Here is a 19981-nt window from a genome sequence, read left to right as displayed (position 1 = left end):
CACTGATATGAGAAAGTGGGTGCACCTGAGATAAAGAAGAAGCTTCCAGTAATTCAACTTGTTGTGACACAGCATCCGCTCTTTGGAAACGGAGTTAAAGCAGCATGGAGTATCTCTTTGTCATCGTCATCGAGGAACTGAAGCAGTGAGCGAGGTCACAGAGTTTCCAACGAGGACTCAAGCTATCGTGTTGCAGCAGCACCCTTGCTTCCTCCTCGCTGTTATCTCAGCCCTTCTCTCACCTTAGACTCAGCCCGCCACATGCACCAGGCCATCCGGCTCCTGAGGATAAGGAGGGAAAGAGGGAGACAGGAAGGACACCTGAGGGGAATCGATGCCTGAGATATCCGGGCTTTACTTACAAGGGGAGAGAGAAAGAGAGAAGCAGAGGAGAAAGGGTTCAGGGAAAGGAGAGTCAATAAACCACTGAATTTTGTTGTTTGGATCTCTAAAAATGATAAATAACCCCTAGTTAAATGATGTCATGACATTGTGCGGGATGCGTCACATGGCCAGTGGAACATATTGTGTTCAGTGCGATCCCATATTTGGCATGTATATACATGACATCATTGGATTAGACAGCATCACAAGACAGACCAGAAACTCCAGCCTTCTTCTTAAAAAGAAAAAAAACAGAAGTTGAATTTTGCATATTTTCACTTCCTTTTTGAGAAAATGCCACCCAGTCCAAGCCGAATAAACACAAGAGGAGTTTGTATAGAGCTGCTTCCAAACTCACATTCTTCCACTCTTTTCATTCATTTAAAAGGAAAACATCATATTAATGTAGATCAGTTTCAAGTATTTGGACATACTTGATACCAATTCCAGAAGAGGTAATGGATCATAGTTTGTGTTTCAGTGGTCCAAATACATTTGAACGCCTGAAAAACAGGGGGAATGTAAATTTGGATGAAAATGGCTATAAATGTTACAAGGGACATTTTTTTCTTAAATTAAAGTTGAAAGTTGTGTGGCGATAACAGGCAAAATCATCAATCAGATATTGTCCAAATCCTTCTGGAGCTAAATACTAAATAACACCACATTAACGTTAGGTCAATTAAAGGTTCTAAATAGTCCATAGGTGTGAATGTGAGTGTGAATGGTTGTTTTGTCTATTTATGCCCTGTGATTGGCTGGCAACAAGCCCAGGGTGTACCCCGCCTCTTGCCCGAATCTGCTGGTATAGGCTCCAGCACACCTGGACCCTAATGAGGACACGTTTTGCAGAAAAATTATGGATAATGCACTTACACATATATATATATATATATATGTGGGTGTGTGTATATATGTGTGGGTGTGTGTATGTATGTATATATATATATATATATATATATATCGCACAACACGTGTGTCAAAAATTCATAATTGAAAGATTCCTTACACTTTCATGTTCCAACATTTTGATGAAGGGGCAAAAAAATGTGCCCAGCTACCATCACTCCCGTACCACCTACAGTGCTCCCCTGCCCGCCCTGCAGCAACAGCGGCACGGCTGTGGGCACAGGGCCCGTCTCTCCCTGGGCGGCCACTTTGGGTTGCCACCCCGGGCCCCCTGAAACACTTCCCCAGGGCCGTGGCAGAAGGGCCAGGCCTCCCTGTTGTTGACTGGCTGCCCAAAGCTCCTGACAGTGGGCAGCAGTGTGTGAGGCCTGGCTCGGAGCCTCCTGACCACTCAGAGTCTCTCCTTGCTTCAGGCACATAAAAGAACCCCCTCATGGTCTGCACACGGAAAGCAGACCCGCACATGCAATATACAAGCTCAGGTCTCTCTGTGTGTGTGTGGGTGGGTGTCTGTGTGTATAGATTTGACACATTGCAGATGATTCAGTTCGACACTTTGATAGAAGGCAAATTTAATGTGTTCTTTATGGAGCATGCTTTTAAATAACCGGAACAGCCAACATTATGACCATTTACCCAAAATAATTAAACAGTGGACCCTCGGTTTGCATATGCCCTAGTTTTCGTCTGATTTGGTTTTCGACAATCTTTTTTTATCGTCAAAATCTTTTCGTGCAGCCACTCAGTTTTTGTACAAAAAAATAGTAAGTCAGCCATTTATTTCCCAGAATCGTTGCACGTTCATCCGAAGCATTTCACAGTTTCACGACACTTTCTTGGGCCACAAAGTGGCTTATTTAGCAGTCGCACTCGATAAACAAGCACAAAATAGTTTGAGGGCAACTGCTAAATAAACCACCATAGGACCAAATAAAGTGTGGTGAAACTGTTATTATACTGGCGTGCTTTTTTTGAAGGCCTGACTTTTTGACAGGATGTTATGCCGATTTTGCCCCAACTCATCGCAGTCTTTCCAAGAAGAACCGGGAGGGAGGCTTGTTATTGCCTTGAGTTGTTACTAAAAGCTTGCATCGTGCATCCTTGCTGTCTGTTCAACCCTTTTAACAAAATACGACAGAAAGTTATGACTGCCAGCCATTTGATAAAGAAGGCGAGAAGCACAAAGGAATTTAAGAAAGCGCTTGGAAGATGGCTCCCCTTCTCCTTCCTTGCAGTATACCCCACCAAGTCTTAAATAAATGTGAAAGTAAAGTTAAAAGGTTAATTTATCCACTTAATCAGTCATATTTATTTTACTCTGTTTTTGTATGTGAAGCTATAGTTATTCTCTATAAAATGTATTTTCTGTTAATTTTTGGGTCTGGAACGGATTAATTGAATTTACTTTTATTTCCTAGTGGAACTATTGTTGATTTATTTCGTACGATTCTGCATTATTTAGACATCCTGGAGCAGATTAATCACAAAAATCGAGGTATCAAATGTTCTGACTGTGTCTAATACGTTGGTTACCTCCATTAGTTATGTCACGAGAGAGTCAGAAATATCATTAACAACTCTGTCTCCCTCTTTCTGTCTGTCTCTCTCTCTTTCTCTGCAGCCACAGTAATGTTAAAAAGCATCTGACACTGTCAGTCAAAACTGAACATTTTTGTACAGTCTGAATATTTGATACAGTTCTTATATTGAATGGTCTTAATGTTGTGGCTGGTCGATGTATAAACGGCATCATCCATCTCTGTAAAGCTGGTCTGGGGAGCAACTCATTTACTGCAATTGGCCTTAATTAGTGTTGCCTCTCGAGCGTGCTTGGAGGGCTAAATTCATGGCAACTTGTTTGCACATTCGTGTGTGTGGGTTGGGATGGAGACATTAGGGTTCCAAGGAGGATGCAGGAGCAAAGGTTAAACCTGGAGCAGGTCATCAGTGTCAGGAAGTCAAATAACTAAATTTCCCAGCTTTTCCACCCTGAACAACACATGGAAGATGCACAGTAATGCCTTTGGGGCATGGGGGGGGGGGGGGTATTTTTTTGTTTATTTCTTCCTACGACAAACCCTTACTCCGATCAACGGTGCCAGGGTGAGAACATGTGCTGGTGAAATTAACAGCAAGAAAATAATGAGGCCCGCAGGGTATCTCCATCACCCCTTCCCTCATTCCCACCTACCACCTTCCCTTTGCGAGTGTCATCTTCGCTCTGTCATCTGCTCGGCACCGCAAGACCTCACCCCACCTAAAGTCAACGCCAAGCTCTCACCTCTCTGTTTTACTACTCTTTGGACTGCTCAACTTTGTTTTTCGCATATACATTATATCTTCTTCCCTGTGCTTCATTTCCCCATCACACCTGGGCGCTTGATTGTTATGGAGTTGAACGTGTGAAAATTGGAATTAATGTGACGTTCAGATTTTGAAATCTGGTCCTTGTAGAATTCAAAATGCATTTCAGCTATTGGGCCATGACAAAAGTTTACAGCAAATGACAAGTAATTTTTGTCATGATGGTAAGTAGCTCGGGGCCTTGTAATGCAACAGCCACTTTTTCTTCCTTTCCATTTGCAGCTTTTCAGCATAAATGAGAACATTGAGGGGAGCGACGCATCCAAGCATTACCTTTCTCTACTGCATTATAGTTACATACTTCTTTAAGGAGGAACAATAGCAAGTTGCATGTACAGTATTTCAAGAATTGCCAGAATTGATGCACCAGGCAACCACGTGTTCGCTTTTATATACTCAACATGGACACTTCATTCAGGCATCACTACAGACTTTGAATAAAAGGCAAAAACGTCTCCTGTCTTATGCTTCTTGCACTGAAAATGATGCTAAGCGGCATTTTGAAGAGGGAGAAGAGCAGAGCATATATTATAGGAGAGACAAAGCCCCTTTTGTCAGATTGGCCCTCTTAACTGTTTTCTTGGACGTGAGGCAGAGTTCAGACGCAGGTCCTGGACCCCTTGTATTCCTTTTGCGTAAGCCCGTGTCTTCCTGCCTGGCCCCTGACAATGGAAGAAGTGTTTGTCTCAGGACAAACCTAAAGCTGACTGACATGTACCGGTATGTGGGAGTGTGCGTGCACCATGTTTGGTTTGCTAACAAGTAGTTTTAGGTGCCTGTCTCTCCACTCCTCCTATGCCTCCCCCAGGGAAGCAGGCAGGAGGTGGGAAGCAGAAGCGAAGCCATTGTGAAGGGGAAGCCACTGGCCTCTTCCTGTTATGAGAGGAAATGCATACAAATGTGCTTCCTGTGCGTCCCCCCCCCCAGCCCACCCCCCCTCACCCCGCCACCCCCTCTTGCTCTCTTTCCTCTGTCTCCCTTCTCACCCAAGTGGTGGGGAATCTGCCGCCGCCTCTCCTTCTTCTTCTCTGTTTATCCCGGGCCGCCTCGCTCCTCGTTTGCCAGCGGAAATGTGACATGTCATTTTATGCAGAGCAAATCTCTGCTCATTTGACTGGGACGCACATATAATTGCAGTTTCACAGACAAACATACGTACATGAATAAAGATGACAGGAAGACGATGAAAGGGTTTAACGGGTAATTTAATAAAGGGAGCCTCTGAAAAACGTCATTTTAAAGTGGTATTTATACACTCGCCATTTGGTACACCTGCAATATCTAATAAGATCCATTACACAAGTTACAGTATATCATATAAATCTGCCTTTACACATCATAATGTTCAGTTGTGATTGACACTGTCAGAGAGATTAATACTGTATAAAAATAAGTTAATTATTGTGAACGTAATTTACAGTAGTGGAGAAATGTATTGCATCATACTGAGAGGTGTTTGTAGTCCTTTATCATGATACAAACATCGGTGACCCAAACAGTCAAGATAGATGACACATGGCCCACTAGAAGGCACTCATATCCATCCATACATTTTCTGTGTGTCTGTTTATCCTTAGTAGGGTCGTGGGTGAGCTTGAGTTGAGTTAGGGTGAGAGGCAGGATACACCGCGGACTGGTTGCCAGTCAATCCCATACATACAAAAAATCTCTCCCTGAACCTGACATGCATGTTTTTCGAATGTGGGACGAAGCAACAATACTCACATTTTTTTTTTTTAAATATATAAATAAATAAATACAAAAAAGCCACACAAGCACAGTGAAAACATGCAAATTCCAAACATGAAAGCCAGAGCCTGGATTTATACTCCCAACCTCAGAACTTGGAGGTGGGTGTGCTAACCAGTCGTCCAGTTTTAATTTTCATAAGAAGACAGATAAGAACATAAGAATCCTGATTGGTCTTGAAAGCCTGAAATGTTACAAAAGCAAAATAAAATATGGGGCTAAAAATATTTTGAGTGAGTGAGTTTACCCTACTTAAGGGTTAACCCACTGAGAGTACTGAGTGGTGATTGGTGACTAGTTTCCAGCTGCACTGAGGGTAGGAGGAGCACATTTAGAACAGGACATGCCAAGTGTGATGGTTTATGGGCTAAAATGGTCACATGATGATCTCTCTACAATCCATGGAGTCACAGCAAATTTACCCCAAGCTGTACTGAGACAAAAACTTGAAGATCCAGCGCCAATTAGTGCATCCCACTAGGTTCATGTGCAAGGGTGGGTTGTTCAATTGAGCATGTACAAACAGGCGTGTTTGCGTGGATGTATGCTATATAGCAGGTTGTACTGTATGTGTCACATTGAGATGTGTGGGTGTGTTGTGAAATTCATCTAGGTGTTATTGTTTGGTCAGTTTGGGTTTTACGTAATCACACCCGTTCACCTCCTGGAGGATGATGAAAGCCATTTGGGAATGGTCCTAAAAACATTCATGGACAGAAGTACTGGGAGAATTAGCCACCACATCTAGTGGTTGTAAAAATGGAAGCAAGAATGCTGCTAAAAGAGTTTACACTCTTCTGAGAATAATTTCTTAAAAATGTTTTTGCTGAATATTTGTGTTAGAGGGTGAACTGGCCTAGCTCATATCCGCTGCTCTTTATCATCCTAAATGTGTTTGGGGTTGAGCTCACGTTTCTCTACATCAGATTCGCAGTCTGTTTAGCTTGATGCTAAAAAACAATAAAAACACCATTGATGGGCAAACAGATAGCATCGGTGTTATAACCCTTTAAGCAATGGATATTTGAACACCAATAGTGGAGCAGCACATGTAGACAGATAATATAACAATACTCACAGGCATATTTCCTTTATCCTCTGCGAAAAACGACAAATATTACTGCAGCTTACTGAGTTTTTTGGTCGTCTACATGTATATTCATATGTCTCTATTGTACTGCTTCCAGGTGGCCAAGGCGAGCAATGAATTTATCATGATGCACAAACTGTTAAATTCTTTACATTGTATTCAATAATGTTATTACTATATGTTTGTAACAAGTACAATATTATAGGATTTTATTTTCCCTATTGAAAAAAAAATTATAATAAAAAAACTTTTTAGTTGTTTTTTTTGGGGAGGCTGGAACGGATTAATGGCATTTCCATTCATTTCAATGGGTAAAGATAATTTGAGATATGAGTGTTTGGCGTTACGAGCATGGTCACGGAACAATTTAAACGCTTATCTCAGGGTACCACTGTGAAGTGGGTGATGCGATTGGTACACCAATCTGACCCAGCATGTGACTTGTCCCTCTATGATCGCAGGACATAAAAGGTGCCACCTTTTAAAACGCTAATGGCTCCAGTAGAGTGAGTGTCTGAGTGATAACGGAGCTCGCTTGGCCGCTAGCTGTCTACCGCGTGTGCCCCTTGGAAGACAACACTCGAAGTGCTGTTCTCACATAGCCTGCTTCAACCTCAAGTCGTAGAGTTTTTCTCATTTGTGTTGTAGTCCAAGGTCCTTTGGTGCGCCCAACAAGAGTTTTGGTACGTTAAAATAAATCTTACTGTCACTGTTTTTATTTCTTTCACATTTAAGTCTGATTGTGTAAATGTCAGCATGGTATTTAGAGCCCTTGGGAGCGTTTTCTCCTTCCGTCGTTACTGAGTCAGAGTAAATGTTTTTCCCGAGGTACAGATACTGGATTTTCACAGGTAGCTTTAAATGGAAAGAAAGGCTTTTGGAAGGAATCTGGTATTAGGATGGAGCAATTCATGGCAACTCTTCTATCTCTCCCAATTCAACGTAGGGAGGGATAGAATGAAAGGGTGGAGGTGAGGGATGGATTCAGTTTCCTTGGTGCATCCTGGGAGATGTGCTTGCATGTAATACAAAACTATCCATCAATATCCAGTCATTCCCAGCTCCTCTTTCAGCTTTCAAAGTGTGAAGGGCAGCATGATCCTTTTCTCTTGAAAGACTTTACTTGTAGTCTTTATTATTGTATTCAAAGTGTGATTCACTGAGAGTTGGGAGGTTTCAATTCTGTATTTTTTGGAACTCAAAGTGTCAGAAGAGAATAGACAAACATGCAGTAGATAATGCCAGCTGAGCACAGCTCTGATGCAATGTTTGTCATTTAAAAAAAGCTTTGTCAGTCCAGATCTCCAATGTAAATAAATAATACAGCGCCACAGAAGAAAACATCAGTACCACCCAGAGAAGGGCCCTCATAATAGCTTGAATTATGTTTATTTTCTATATTGAACCCTATTCAAAGAAGGAGCTTGCAGGTGCAGCTTACATTCACTGCTCTAGTTTTGAACCAAGCAATGGAGGAATACACGCTGTTCTATTTAAAAAAAAAAGTGCCCACTTTGGATTCGGTTGCCTCATGTAAAAACACCACGACCAAACCAAGAAAAAAATCCCCATCACAAAATACCTTTTTGTGTTTTCTTTTTGTGACCTCCTATCTGGTATTAATATGAGTGGTTGCTATTTATATTGAAAGGTAGTTACTTGGGCAACACTAACTTTTTATTTTTTTACAAAGCCTAGTCGTCAATGTCTGTGTATTTCTTTTAAGAAGAAGGAGCAAACGTTTTGAAAAGGGACATTTTAATCTGTCATAAGTCCCTCTGTGTACTTTGATGTACAAACATTAACGGATCTTCTTGGCCGTTATTTTTCCGAGACAGAGTATTTTCAGTTCCTTAAAATGCAGGTTTTTGTTTTGTTTTTTCCCCTGGTATAGTGGTTGGACTGTATCAGTCGGGGCTGTTCAAACTTCAACGGATTTCTGTTTTCCTTGAATGCACTTTCATTTTGAATGATAAAATGATCACAAATGTTTCAGGTTCCTTTTTGATGCATGAATGTCCTGGCCAAGATTTTTTTTCATATTATAAATAAATGGTGACCACAGAGCCAAAAATGTTGATTTCATTGTAAAGGTTACCTTCTGTCCTTTTGATTTTGTAAACAGAAACTTTTTTCAAATTCTCCCAAGGCTAATCATTATCTTCTTCTTTCCCAGGTGACATTTACAAAGCGAAAGTTTGGCCTAATGAAGAAAGCCTATGAGCTGAGTGTGCTGTGCGACTGCGAGATCGCCCTGATCATCTTCAACAGCACCAACAAGCTGTTCCAGTACGCCAGCACAGACATGGACAAGGTCCTGCTCAAATACACAGAATACAACGAGCCCCATGAGAGTAGAACCAACTCGGACATTGTGGAGGTGAGTTGCAGGACGACACAAATCCACGTGCACCCGGATGCACTGAATCATGCACGGAAACACACAAACAGACCAGATGGTTTTGACTCATTACTTCTCTCTTTGTCTTCACACTCATCACTGAGAGGAATAATTGCGTGTGAAGTTTGATGTTCTGTAAAGCTAAATTTAAAAAGAAACATAACCTAAAATACTGCACATACTGTAAATGCTTAGGTCCTTTTATTACCAAGTGGTACAGTACAGTTAATCTTAGCACAGTATGGTTTAGAATGAACAATTATAATTTCCTATCTGCAATGAGTGCCTTGACAGTGAAGCCTGCCCTGACCACCCCCCTCCCCCTCCCACGCCACTTTTAAAATTCTCAAGAGGTCCAAATTGCAGTATTTTTACCTTCTCATTGTGACATTTATAACATGTAGGATGACACAAACAAACATTATTTGGCTTGTTACTTAAAGTATGTCGAGTTGTACCGGTTTGGCTCGATTCTGCATTGCTGAATTACAGCAAGAATTATGGTAATCATCAATGTTGGTGACTAACTAATTACATGTAACGAGATTAGGTCATTTAATTACAAAATGTCTGTAATTGTAATGTGTTATATTACTGGGAGAAAATGTGTAATTAAATTACACTTGCTTTTAGAAGTTTCCATGATTGCAGTTTTGGTTAGATTTGAAAAATGTAAAAAAAAGTAATTGAAATTCGTTTTCATTCAAAAACATTGAAAATCATTTTCATAATTTTGGACATTTAGATTACAGAACATTCACTTATCTGGTTTGTCATATGAAGCGATATTGTCTAATCTGCACATTAGTCATTAGGTCAACATGGTATGGTATGCTATGGTACGGTGGTTTTCCACATGCTGTACACATATAATGCAACAAACACATTTTTTATTATGTATTTACATTTCATTATGTACAGTACATTTTATGTATTATGTATGTGTATTCCAAAATAATGATCTATGGTTTCAATCCACTTTTGTAAAGGAAAGACCCAAGCGTCATTTGGTTTTTTTTGTTTTTTCAAAAAGGAAATGTAATCAAAATGTAATCAAATGTAATTTGTCATATTACTTGTGTGAATGCTCAAGCACGTTATTCTACCTTTATTTTTATCTTTATTTTGTATTATTTTTATTATTCCGCTGCATTTTTTGACGGGCTTCTCCTTCGCCATTTTACATTTGATTCACTCCGTTCCAACTTTGACATGTTCGAAATTCACGCGACACGTGCTATTACTCATGTAAGCCGCAACATTTTCACATTACCCACAATTCCACATTTTACACCCAAATAATTCCCATTCATTCCCAATGACACTTTCAACAAAATACTTTCACTTTTAAAACGTTCAGCTCATTCAGAACTTCTTCAAAACACATTCCCGTATTCCCCACATTCCCGTATTCCTCACATTCCACATTTGACACCCAGATTTAACATTTTATTATGTTAAAACACCCACATTCTCCCCCATTCCACTCTATTCTGCCTTGTTCCCCCCTGCTTCCACATTTCTTCACCAATTCAAACCATTCCACTTACTACGTTTTCCACATTCCCACATTACCCACATTCTGCAGTGTACAACACTAAAATACCCACATTTTAGCCACAACAAGAAAATTCTACCTTTTTAGCGACAGTTTAGTTTCTCAACCGATCCCGATTCTCAACCGATTCCCACTGTTCCAACTTCTACATGTTCAGCTCATTCAAGCGCATGATTTCAATCAGCATTGCAGCAATCACACACAATTTCTCCAGGAATTGAACCTTCTAGTTCAAATAGTTACACTATTATGACATTTTCAATGGGGTAACTTTGCAACACTGTAATCATACAGGGTCAAAATACTAAAAACAGGACTAATGAGTGACAGGAGGTGATATACTGTAGGTGTGTGGTTTAGACGGCACAAATACTGTACTTAGCCCCTGCGCTGGCAACGCACATTATGCTACCGTGTGTCCAGTAGGATCGTGATAGCTGTCATTATTACTGGGATATCGTAGCGGTGAAACATTCAACAAAACATGTTGCTGTCGTTTTAAAATGACCGGCTTTGTTTGAGACGAGTGCCAGAAGCCGAGCGTCAGCACTCGCCCATTAGGCAATATACGGAAATGCTAAGGGTGCTGTGGCCTCAAGGGAAGCGCCACAAAATCAGGTGAAAATTCACCCTTAATATACTGTAACTATATTAAAATTAGCTATAACTATTTAAAATGGAAAAGGTAACAGATTCCAATGTGAAGCAGTACCCATTTAATAATACTACAAATGACAATACCGCCCAGCTTGTAATTTAGTACAGTTGACTATTAATTTGATATGCCCCTTCTAAGCAGTTAGCTTCAACATGCTATGCAAATCAGTAAATAACCAGTTTTATATTTCTGCTTTGAGGCATACAGGGGTCCTAACTGTAATATATCATTTGTAGAGATTTAACCTACCGTACTTAGTTAATGTCTACATTGGCCTAATCTACACTTTGTTGTGTTTACATATGGCTAACTAACATTTTCCTGCTTTTAATAGTTGATCAACAAATTCTATCCCTTTTTGCCCCTGTATACTGTATATCTGATTTTTAATCTTAGATGTCCGTTGTGGTACAGTTCAAATTGTGTAAAGCATGGTAATTATTTTAAACATTATGACAGTGTTAAAGTACACATTATAGTTAGTAATAGTCTGTAACTTAGCATTGCCACATGCAATATTAAACTAGTTTATTGCTTCTTTGAGTCTGCTAAACAACATTTCATTATAATGACAATAAATCTAATCTAATATGCATATCGGAAAGACACTATTAGGTTTTTCATTTACATTTTTTTAAATGACAATTCAATTATTTTAACTGTCATTTTAGGTTTGTAAATTGGGTGACATGTTATCTTATGAATTAAAAATAATGTGAAAACAATGCTATTTGATTTCTTTTCTGAGCGTACGTAAATCGTCGCTGGAGGGCTGTGTCAAATAAAATCTCGCCGAGGGCACCACATTGAAGTGACAGTTCTTGATGACTGCTCAACTATACTCATTTGTCCTGTGTCTTGGCGTCAATGCCAGAAAGGGATTGTGGCAACAACAACAAAAAGTCATAATTTTTACAGTCACAGCTATTGCCAATATATTACTAAACCAAGCTGTACTGCCTGGTGGCAAGTGTGTGCTTTAATGATGTGACCATGCTGTCACCATTGATCTGACTCTCAGAGTTGGACACTGATCTAAAACGGAGGACAGGTCGCTAGCGTGGCTGCCGACAATTGCAAACATTGCTGTCAGGGCAGTCAGTGAGCAGGCAGATAAAACAGAGAATGACGCCGGTGCTTTACAAGATCCTTAAGCTCTCAACATGAACCTGTTATGCAACATTCGCACCAGAGTTCTGACCAACCTGGTGGGCAGAGTTGATCCCTTTTTCATGTGGACACGCTCACACATCCTCTTGCTGATCAAACTGCACTGGAAGAATACATACAATTTTTTTTTTTTTTTTATGTGAAACAACATAAGAGTCACAACATTGATCATACTACTGCCTAGTGCTGCTGTATTTAGAGAAGTAATTATTTAATATGTTTAAATCAAAGGAGCACTACTTTTCATACCAATTATCCACCCATTTTTTTTAGTATGTAATTAAACAGGAACTGAGCAAGCTTTTTAATTTATTTGTTCTACCCGAAGACAAATTATGTATACCAGTCTGAAATTGTTGGCTCAGAATATAAGAAGGCAAAATGTGCTGAACCCCAATGAGATGTAATGAATGAATAGTCGAGGCCCACACGCACCTATGGATCAGGCTGGCCAGGCTAATACAGGAGCCCACAGCATTGGACATGTTTTTATCTCTTCATTTGGGTGCTACTGGGCCCAATGCCCAAACACGGGTGGAGAGGTCCACTGGGAGTACTCTTGCTACTCCAGATGGCAATCTGCCCCTCACAGCAAACCTTTTCAGTTTGCACATTCGCATCAAATGCCGTCTGCTCTGGAGGAGAATTGGGGCTGCTTTTTTCCAATGACATGCTTTTAAAGACATTGATATTCTGGTTGTGATGTAAATTTAGCAGGAGTTTGATCTTGTTAATATCGCTGTGCTTCCCATTCAGTGCTGTCAAATGTGTTAAGATAGCTTATACATTAGGTGATACAACAGTTAGCATACGGACTGACCTTGATAATGAAAATGAAGAGAACGGACTCGGCATTTTATTTAGAGGCACCCACATGCATTATGTACCGTTTTTAGTGTTCACTATTCACAATGCTTCATTCTTCCAGTACAGTACAAAACTAAGGAGGCTAGTACTGTACATGCAATTCAATTCTCCATCCATGCCTACTTATCCATTCCGATGAGTACAAATATACTGTGTGAGAATTGTAATTTTATGCTAAATATCCCTGTAAAATCACATCTGAATCATGTATGTATTACATACACGAGCCCATAAACACTCGTGTTCATACCCCTTTAGTACTGTATCACTAAGTGAGCGCTGTCACATGTTTCAACAAGTGCCTGTGACGCAACCTCGCCACTTTGATACTCTCTGTAACCGTGTCTCCATTATTGAGCCGAGGGTGGCTAACATATAAACAGCCATGTCAGGAAAGATGTTTAAGAGCCTAGTGGGGGCTGGGGTTGGGGGTTGGGATAAAGCTTCAGAGCACTATCAGCACCGGGGAACCCAGAGGTCTCTTCACCAAATCGATGTGATGAGGCCTCTGCGTGCTCACGGGATTGGCCATAGGGCTGACACAGGCACGTTTAACACGGACGGACGCAGGCGGGGTGCAAGGAGACGGAGGGGCGGAGGAGGGAGGTGAACATGGGTCGGGACCCTCCAGTGAAGTCTTGTGTTCTGCTGCTAAGCTTTGTCAAGGTTCATGAACGTGGGCGGGTTGCTGGGTTGGGGGAAGGCGAAGCATATTCCTTCTTGATCACAGAAGGGGGTCAACAATATATTAAATGTAGGATCTAGCATTGTACTCTCAAATTTTGGTTTGCACACAGAAGAAGAATCACACTAAAATGTGACTTTAACTGCATGATGTCTCGTTTACCTTCAGAAGTATACAGAAATGCTTCCTTCTCCCTCTGATGCTGCTGTGCCTGAAGGTGTAGTGGGAGGGAGGCGAGGCAGAGGTAGGGGAGCAGAGCTCAGCGTGGGCGGCCAGCATCGAGGCTCACTACATTAGCAATAAAACTCTATGTAATTAGCATGTCTTTGGTTGATAATTAGAGTTGTTGAGAGAGTACCACTGAGAGTGTTACACATCCTCTGTAAGCTACTGTATTTTTACAAGAGGCTTCAGGGCTTTCTCATGAGTTTTTTTTTTTTTCTTCTCTCCACGTCCATTCAACATGCTACATCTCAAGTCATATGATAATTTTACAGTAGGTTGATAATATGGGTCAAATACATGAGCTTTAAAAATCCATAGACACCAGCAGAAAGGGGAAAATTTTCATACATTTAGACACTAAAATCCCATTCAATGTAGTTTGAACAAAAACGTTTCAGATTTGTTAACAAATTAAATGGAGAGAATGTGTTCCAAAAGCTCTTCTTTACTTATCAATGCCGCAAAAAGTCAAAGAAAATCAAAATAGGCAGAGGTAATCCTTTGAGGCCTCGGGAGGCCATGCCCAATATGCAGACGTCTCACATGACATCGTGCATGATGGGATTTTGAACTTTTTATCCAAAGTTTGTATTGTACTATTGTAGGAGATTTAGACTTTGTTTCCCATGTACTTAATACTGAAAATGCTTCAATTCAATTCCAAATCTCTCTCAACCATGTCCGACACTGTAGTATGCACACTTTGGATTTAAAGACACGCTTCAAACTTTGAACTCAAGGAAATACAGAGGCAGCTCCTCAGTCATGTGACGTCCAAGTCCGTCCTCCTGGCAGGTCCACAGTACACTCCTGAGTATGGCTTCAGATAAATCAAATTTCCCAACCTCGCGCTCTGGCCGACAAGTTTTCTGGACATACAATGATATCAAAGAAAAGGGAAAGCTTGAAAATACATCCACTTTTTTCTTTTTTTTTTTTTTTTTTTATTCCTCCTGAAGGGTTATTGCTTTAAAGTCATATGGGTGGCATTCTGTGCAAATATGGGAGTTGTTAATTGCAAGAGCATATCAAAGAGTCCTTTTTCTCTGCTCCTGATGATTCCAGATTGAACATAAATCTCAACAGTGCTGGCTGCCTCTCCATATGATTGCTTGCCACCTTAAATCTAACAACACATTACGTGTGCCAAATCCCTGCTCCGCAATGGTTTTTTTTGTTTTGTTTTTTAAGTTCTCCTCTATGTTGGAATGTTTATGAAAAAAACTAAAGTGTTAGCTACTACATAGAAGTGGTATTCTAGTGTTTATTGACATACTGTATATGCACTCAGAAACACCTCTCAGTAAAATGCAGTGAAAATCTGATGAATTAATTTTGCTTCTAATGTAGTGGCTGCTGAGTGAAGGATGTTGACAATTGGTTTAAACCCTGCAGAATTTGAGAACGCATTATGGTGACCTCAGCAAGAGCGCCACTCTCATGCCATTGGCGAAAGCGTCACGTGGCGTGGCACATGGCCCTTGGTACTAAACTGACCTTCCTGCCTTCTTACCATACCTGCCAGAAGAAAGGCTGCTGGCCAATCCCATTCCATCAGATTAATCTAATCTGAAAATTCAGATCTTCTCGTAATCTTCGACAGCAGCAGGAGCAAGAGCATGCTTCCCTTCTTTACCTCACCCGCCCTGCCTCGTTTTTCTCTTCCTCAGTGCTCACCTAGGAAGTTGTATCCCATGTAAAGGGGGGGAAGGGGGGAGGTGTGGGACAGAGGGATGGATGAGTGTGAGCAAAGGAGGAAGGATGGAAAGAGGGATGGTGGGAGGAAGGCTGGTAATTATTTCCAAAGGTCATTCTGTTAATGACTACCCGCTCGGCTAATGAGATTCAGCAAAGCTCCCTGGCCATGTTTCACCCGGCGTATGTTTCACCGATGTGCCAAAATGTGTGCGAGGCACAGGTGTGTGCTCAGTCCAGTGTGGCGACGGCCGACTGCAGCAGGCAAGTATTTCTACATAAGAGTTAAAAGAAGAACGACATCGCCTCTAAATACAACAGAGAAGCTATTAAAAGCACTCACTGGACAATTCATTAGGTACACCTGCACGCTGAAATCTAGCGTCAAAAATTGCATCTGAATAAATAATGCTCACATTCATGCTAATTGTAGCTTTCTGGTATTATGTAATGTTTAAACCTTACCTTATTTATTAGTAAGCACCATGAGAGCAGTGTATTTCTAAGTACAACAACACTAATACACACATTGTTAAATGAATACCTTTCTGACTGTGTCAATCAAACGAGCTTTATTTCATTTGAAAAGGCAATGCACTTGTATTGGATCTCATTAGATTTTGCAGCTGATGTTGTGGCTGCACGGTGGGCTTTATATTCCATTAGAAGCAATTCTATACTGTATATAGTAAGTCTACATTAATAACGCTCTTTAGCAAGTCAGTAGCAGGACATGTGAGCTCCCTCTCAGAAGTAGCAGTGTGCTCATGTTCTGCCTCGCGCCTGCGAAAATATTTTCCAGCATGTGTGCTATTCTGTGTGCTTATTTGGTTTCTAAACACCGTGGAGAACATTAGCCTTAAGGAGTTTCAGTGTTGATCAGCTCACTGAATGACTTCTTCTCATGACTCTCAAAGGCTGTGTAATTGTGCCAGCTTGAATAGCGACGCAAATGTAACCGCCACAACTCTTTCATTTGTCAGCCTCTAATGGAATTAATGGCATCATATCTTCCGTCCCCGCAAGTGTCCAAATTGATCTCGCATGGACTTTTTAACCTTTTAGGTGAAGGTATGTGGGGTGTGACATGGGTGCCATACGGGGTGGGGTCGCCACAGCAATCACAGGGCTTCAGTGTTTACTCGTGGTGCAGAGACGGGCGACACAGCTTGTTTTTCCTGCCGAGGTGAGGATTAAGGTCTGAAGCCGCTTTGACTGCCAAAGTAAATTAACATTATGACATTGGTAAGATTAAGAAATTAAGAATTTGCTTAAAGTATAGCTGATGGCAGCCAGTGTACATGTTAGAATACATATTTGGCCAGCAATTTTCACAATATTCATTTACATGCACAATAAATGTTATACTTACATTACATTTGCATTTAATTGTTTGAATTTTAGAATCAGATTTTTTTTCCCTATATGAAATAATTAATACTTAACTACTCCCTTCTGGGATCAAACTGTCGTCATCATGAAACGGTTATTAACTGTTCAGACAATGTTTTAAATAACATTTTGACGTTCTGACCCATCAGAGAAAATAGATATTGTTAAACTTCCATCGTGTACTCACTTTACTTTGACGAAATCACGAACGAGGAGAAGAAAAACCCAGTTCTTTGTTTTTTTTTTAAACTCCATTTATCTTTTATTCTTTTATTATTGCCAAATTAGCCATTTTGGCAGAAATATGTGTAACATTTTTCTCTTTTCCATCACTTCAGCGGTAGTATCACAAAAACACCAGAGAAAACACATGGACTAAATCCTTTAGACCCTCACTGAAGCCTTGTGAGGTACACGGATGACTTGCATGACGGTAGAAAAAAGAAATAATAATAAATTGTGTAACTTTCGTGATGTATATTTCCTAAAATGTTCTCCATATAGCCGGGACGTCCGATTTTAGAGGTTCCACTTGTTTTCGTAGGCTGTGTTAACAACAGCGGCAGCTGTAAGTAAGCCGATGAGTTTGTGGAAAAGCAAACAGGCTACTGTATACGTGCAAAACCTCTTGTAATGTTCCATGTGTCATGCAGCTGTGTTTCCTTCCCTTCTTCCTGTCTTCACCAACTTTGTCGACATTGGGGCTCCACATATGGTCATCCTCATTTTTACTGTATAAATTCAGTTTTAAAACTTAAAGTTCAGGGGATGAGTACTGAGGCTAGTAGCTATTTTTGTTTCACAGGGCTAAAGATGCTTCCTTTCCAAAAGGCTGCTTCATTTTATTACATAGTGAAAAGTCAACACAGCAACCACTATCGCTTACATTTCACCGTATGTGAACTCCTTTTTTAATAGATGTCTTTATAAAAAAAAATGAAAAAAGTGATTTAAAAATAGTTCTTAGTGAAGCTAAAAATAGTTAGTCGCTAGCAGTCTTTGCTGGGAGGACTCCCCCCCCCCCTCCCTTTGAGTGTTGGTGTGAGGGGTTGTTTTTCAAACAGAAGGGTGAGTAAGCAAGCAGAGCTCCACACTATTCATTCAGTCCTCATCTGCCCCTTTTTTTCCCCTCTGATCATCCAGCATGAATAATTGCTCTCATCAACCACATGCATGACACCGTCGGCCCAAGACCCCGCGGTGGCCATAAACATTTGATCCTTTGAATAAAGACGCCTGTTATTTAATTCACTTAGCTCCCCCACTCCCTACGCTTAAGCAAACAGTAGCTTCCTGTCTTGTTGTTTGTTAAAATTCATACATAATAGAGAAAACATCTACCCCTTTCACATCTAATGCTGAGGCTCTCCTTGTGTGTTTAAAATGATGTTATTGAGAAAATGACCTATGATCGGCCTCCAAGCATGATCAAGGCTGGCACATGAGACCACATTTGCATGGCTTAGATATAAGAAGAGAACTTTAGTGAGTTCCTGTTTTACAGACTAAACACTATGTCTCCTTAATTTTATACAAGTGGCTAAAAACAGGAAGGCAGATAATGTACTTGATCTACAAGCTCAGCATTTTTGCCCCACATCAGACACCCACTGTCCAGAAAAGCAGAACCTCAGACGTTCAACTTAAGACTGGTTTGGATCTCTCTCTGGGCTGTTTTTTAAGGTCAACATGTTGCAGCGGAAGTCTGAGGTAGGCACACGACAACAAAAGGAGCTTTTAAAAATAGACCGTTTGAAATGTGCCAATATGTGGTCCCTGTGGTGTGGAGAGTCAGGCCACTTCTGAAGCCATGCTGCCAAGGCTGCCAGGCAAGGCTTTTCCACTATACAGCCCAAAACAATTCACGCCAGCTATTAAGATGAAATGACGCCTTGTTCTTTGAAACTATTTGTGGAAAATTTGAAATAATGATCTATTTTTAAAAATGGCATACCCTCCACCCGGCCCCAGAGCTTCCGTCTCCCCCTCCTGCCCCTCCTCTGCCACCGCCCATGCCCCCCTTCCCTCCTCACCATAATTGCAGCTTTGGGTAGGGTTTGGAAATCCAAGGTCACATTACAGAGGTCAAGCAGCTGGTCATTGTTACTCAAGGCCTCCCTCAGGCTCCCTCTTCCTGCTGTGGAGCCACGCGATAAGCGACCAAGTGACAAAAGACGATAAGTCATGATTGGTGGGCAGTGCAAAAAAACAAGACATGGGGCGACGGTTGTAAAGGACTCCATGTTTTAACGTTTCCCTTTAGAAATAAAATGTTGTGTTTGGAGCAAAATGAAAGCTTTATAAATTATTAAATCTGAAATCAGTGTAGACACATTGTCATATCTGTAGTTTAGAATAGAGACGATGCAATGCGTCCAGGGGGCAGAGAGAATAAAAAAATGGTAAAATCAGGGTGTAGACATAAGTGCCCTCTTTATCCACTTTCTCTGAGCTGGTATTGTCCCGTAATGTCTATCTGGATAATTATACAGTGTGGTGACTTGTCTGAATGACCACTTTGTTCACTGGGCTTGGATGCTGCTGTAGCAAAGCGTGTTGGATTGTGACATGTGCTCAGTGTGTGTGTCTCTTCCATATGGGATACACTGCACCATCTGGTATTACGCTGCATGCGGGCTAGCTACTGTAAGACCGCCTGTATGTGAGTGGGCTCTTGTCTTTGGGGGTTTTTCCTCATGGTGATTTGAGCATGTGCGCATCACACAATTAATGCCACGGTTTGATCAAGTTTGGAGCCCTGTTACACACATAACTTTTATCTTTCCTTACAAAATAGAACATTCAACCATTTGTGCCCATGAAAGATGCCGTAG

The 19981-nt window shown here is 40.9% G+C and overlaps 1 protein-coding gene across 1 annotated transcript in view; it reads left to right on the top strand.

Moving 5' to 3' along the window:
• mef2cb (myocyte enhancer factor 2cb) overlaps nt 1–19981 on the top strand; it is a 72884-nt gene that overhangs the window by 25742 nt on the left and 27161 nt on the right. The window contains exon 3 of the mRNA XM_061766881.1: nt 8673–8876. Coding sequence (XP_061622865.1) covers nt 8673–8876 — 204 coding nt within the window. The remainder of the gene's footprint in view (nt 1–8672; nt 8877–19981) is intronic.

The sequence above is a fragment of the Phyllopteryx taeniolatus genome, chromosome 3 (assembly GCF_024500385.1).
Source record: "Phyllopteryx taeniolatus isolate TA_2022b chromosome 3, UOR_Ptae_1.2, whole genome shotgun sequence".
Taxonomy (NCBI): domain Eukaryota; kingdom Metazoa; phylum Chordata; class Actinopteri; order Syngnathiformes; family Syngnathidae; genus Phyllopteryx; species Phyllopteryx taeniolatus.
This window is presented reverse-complemented; position numbering and strand designations above follow the sequence as displayed.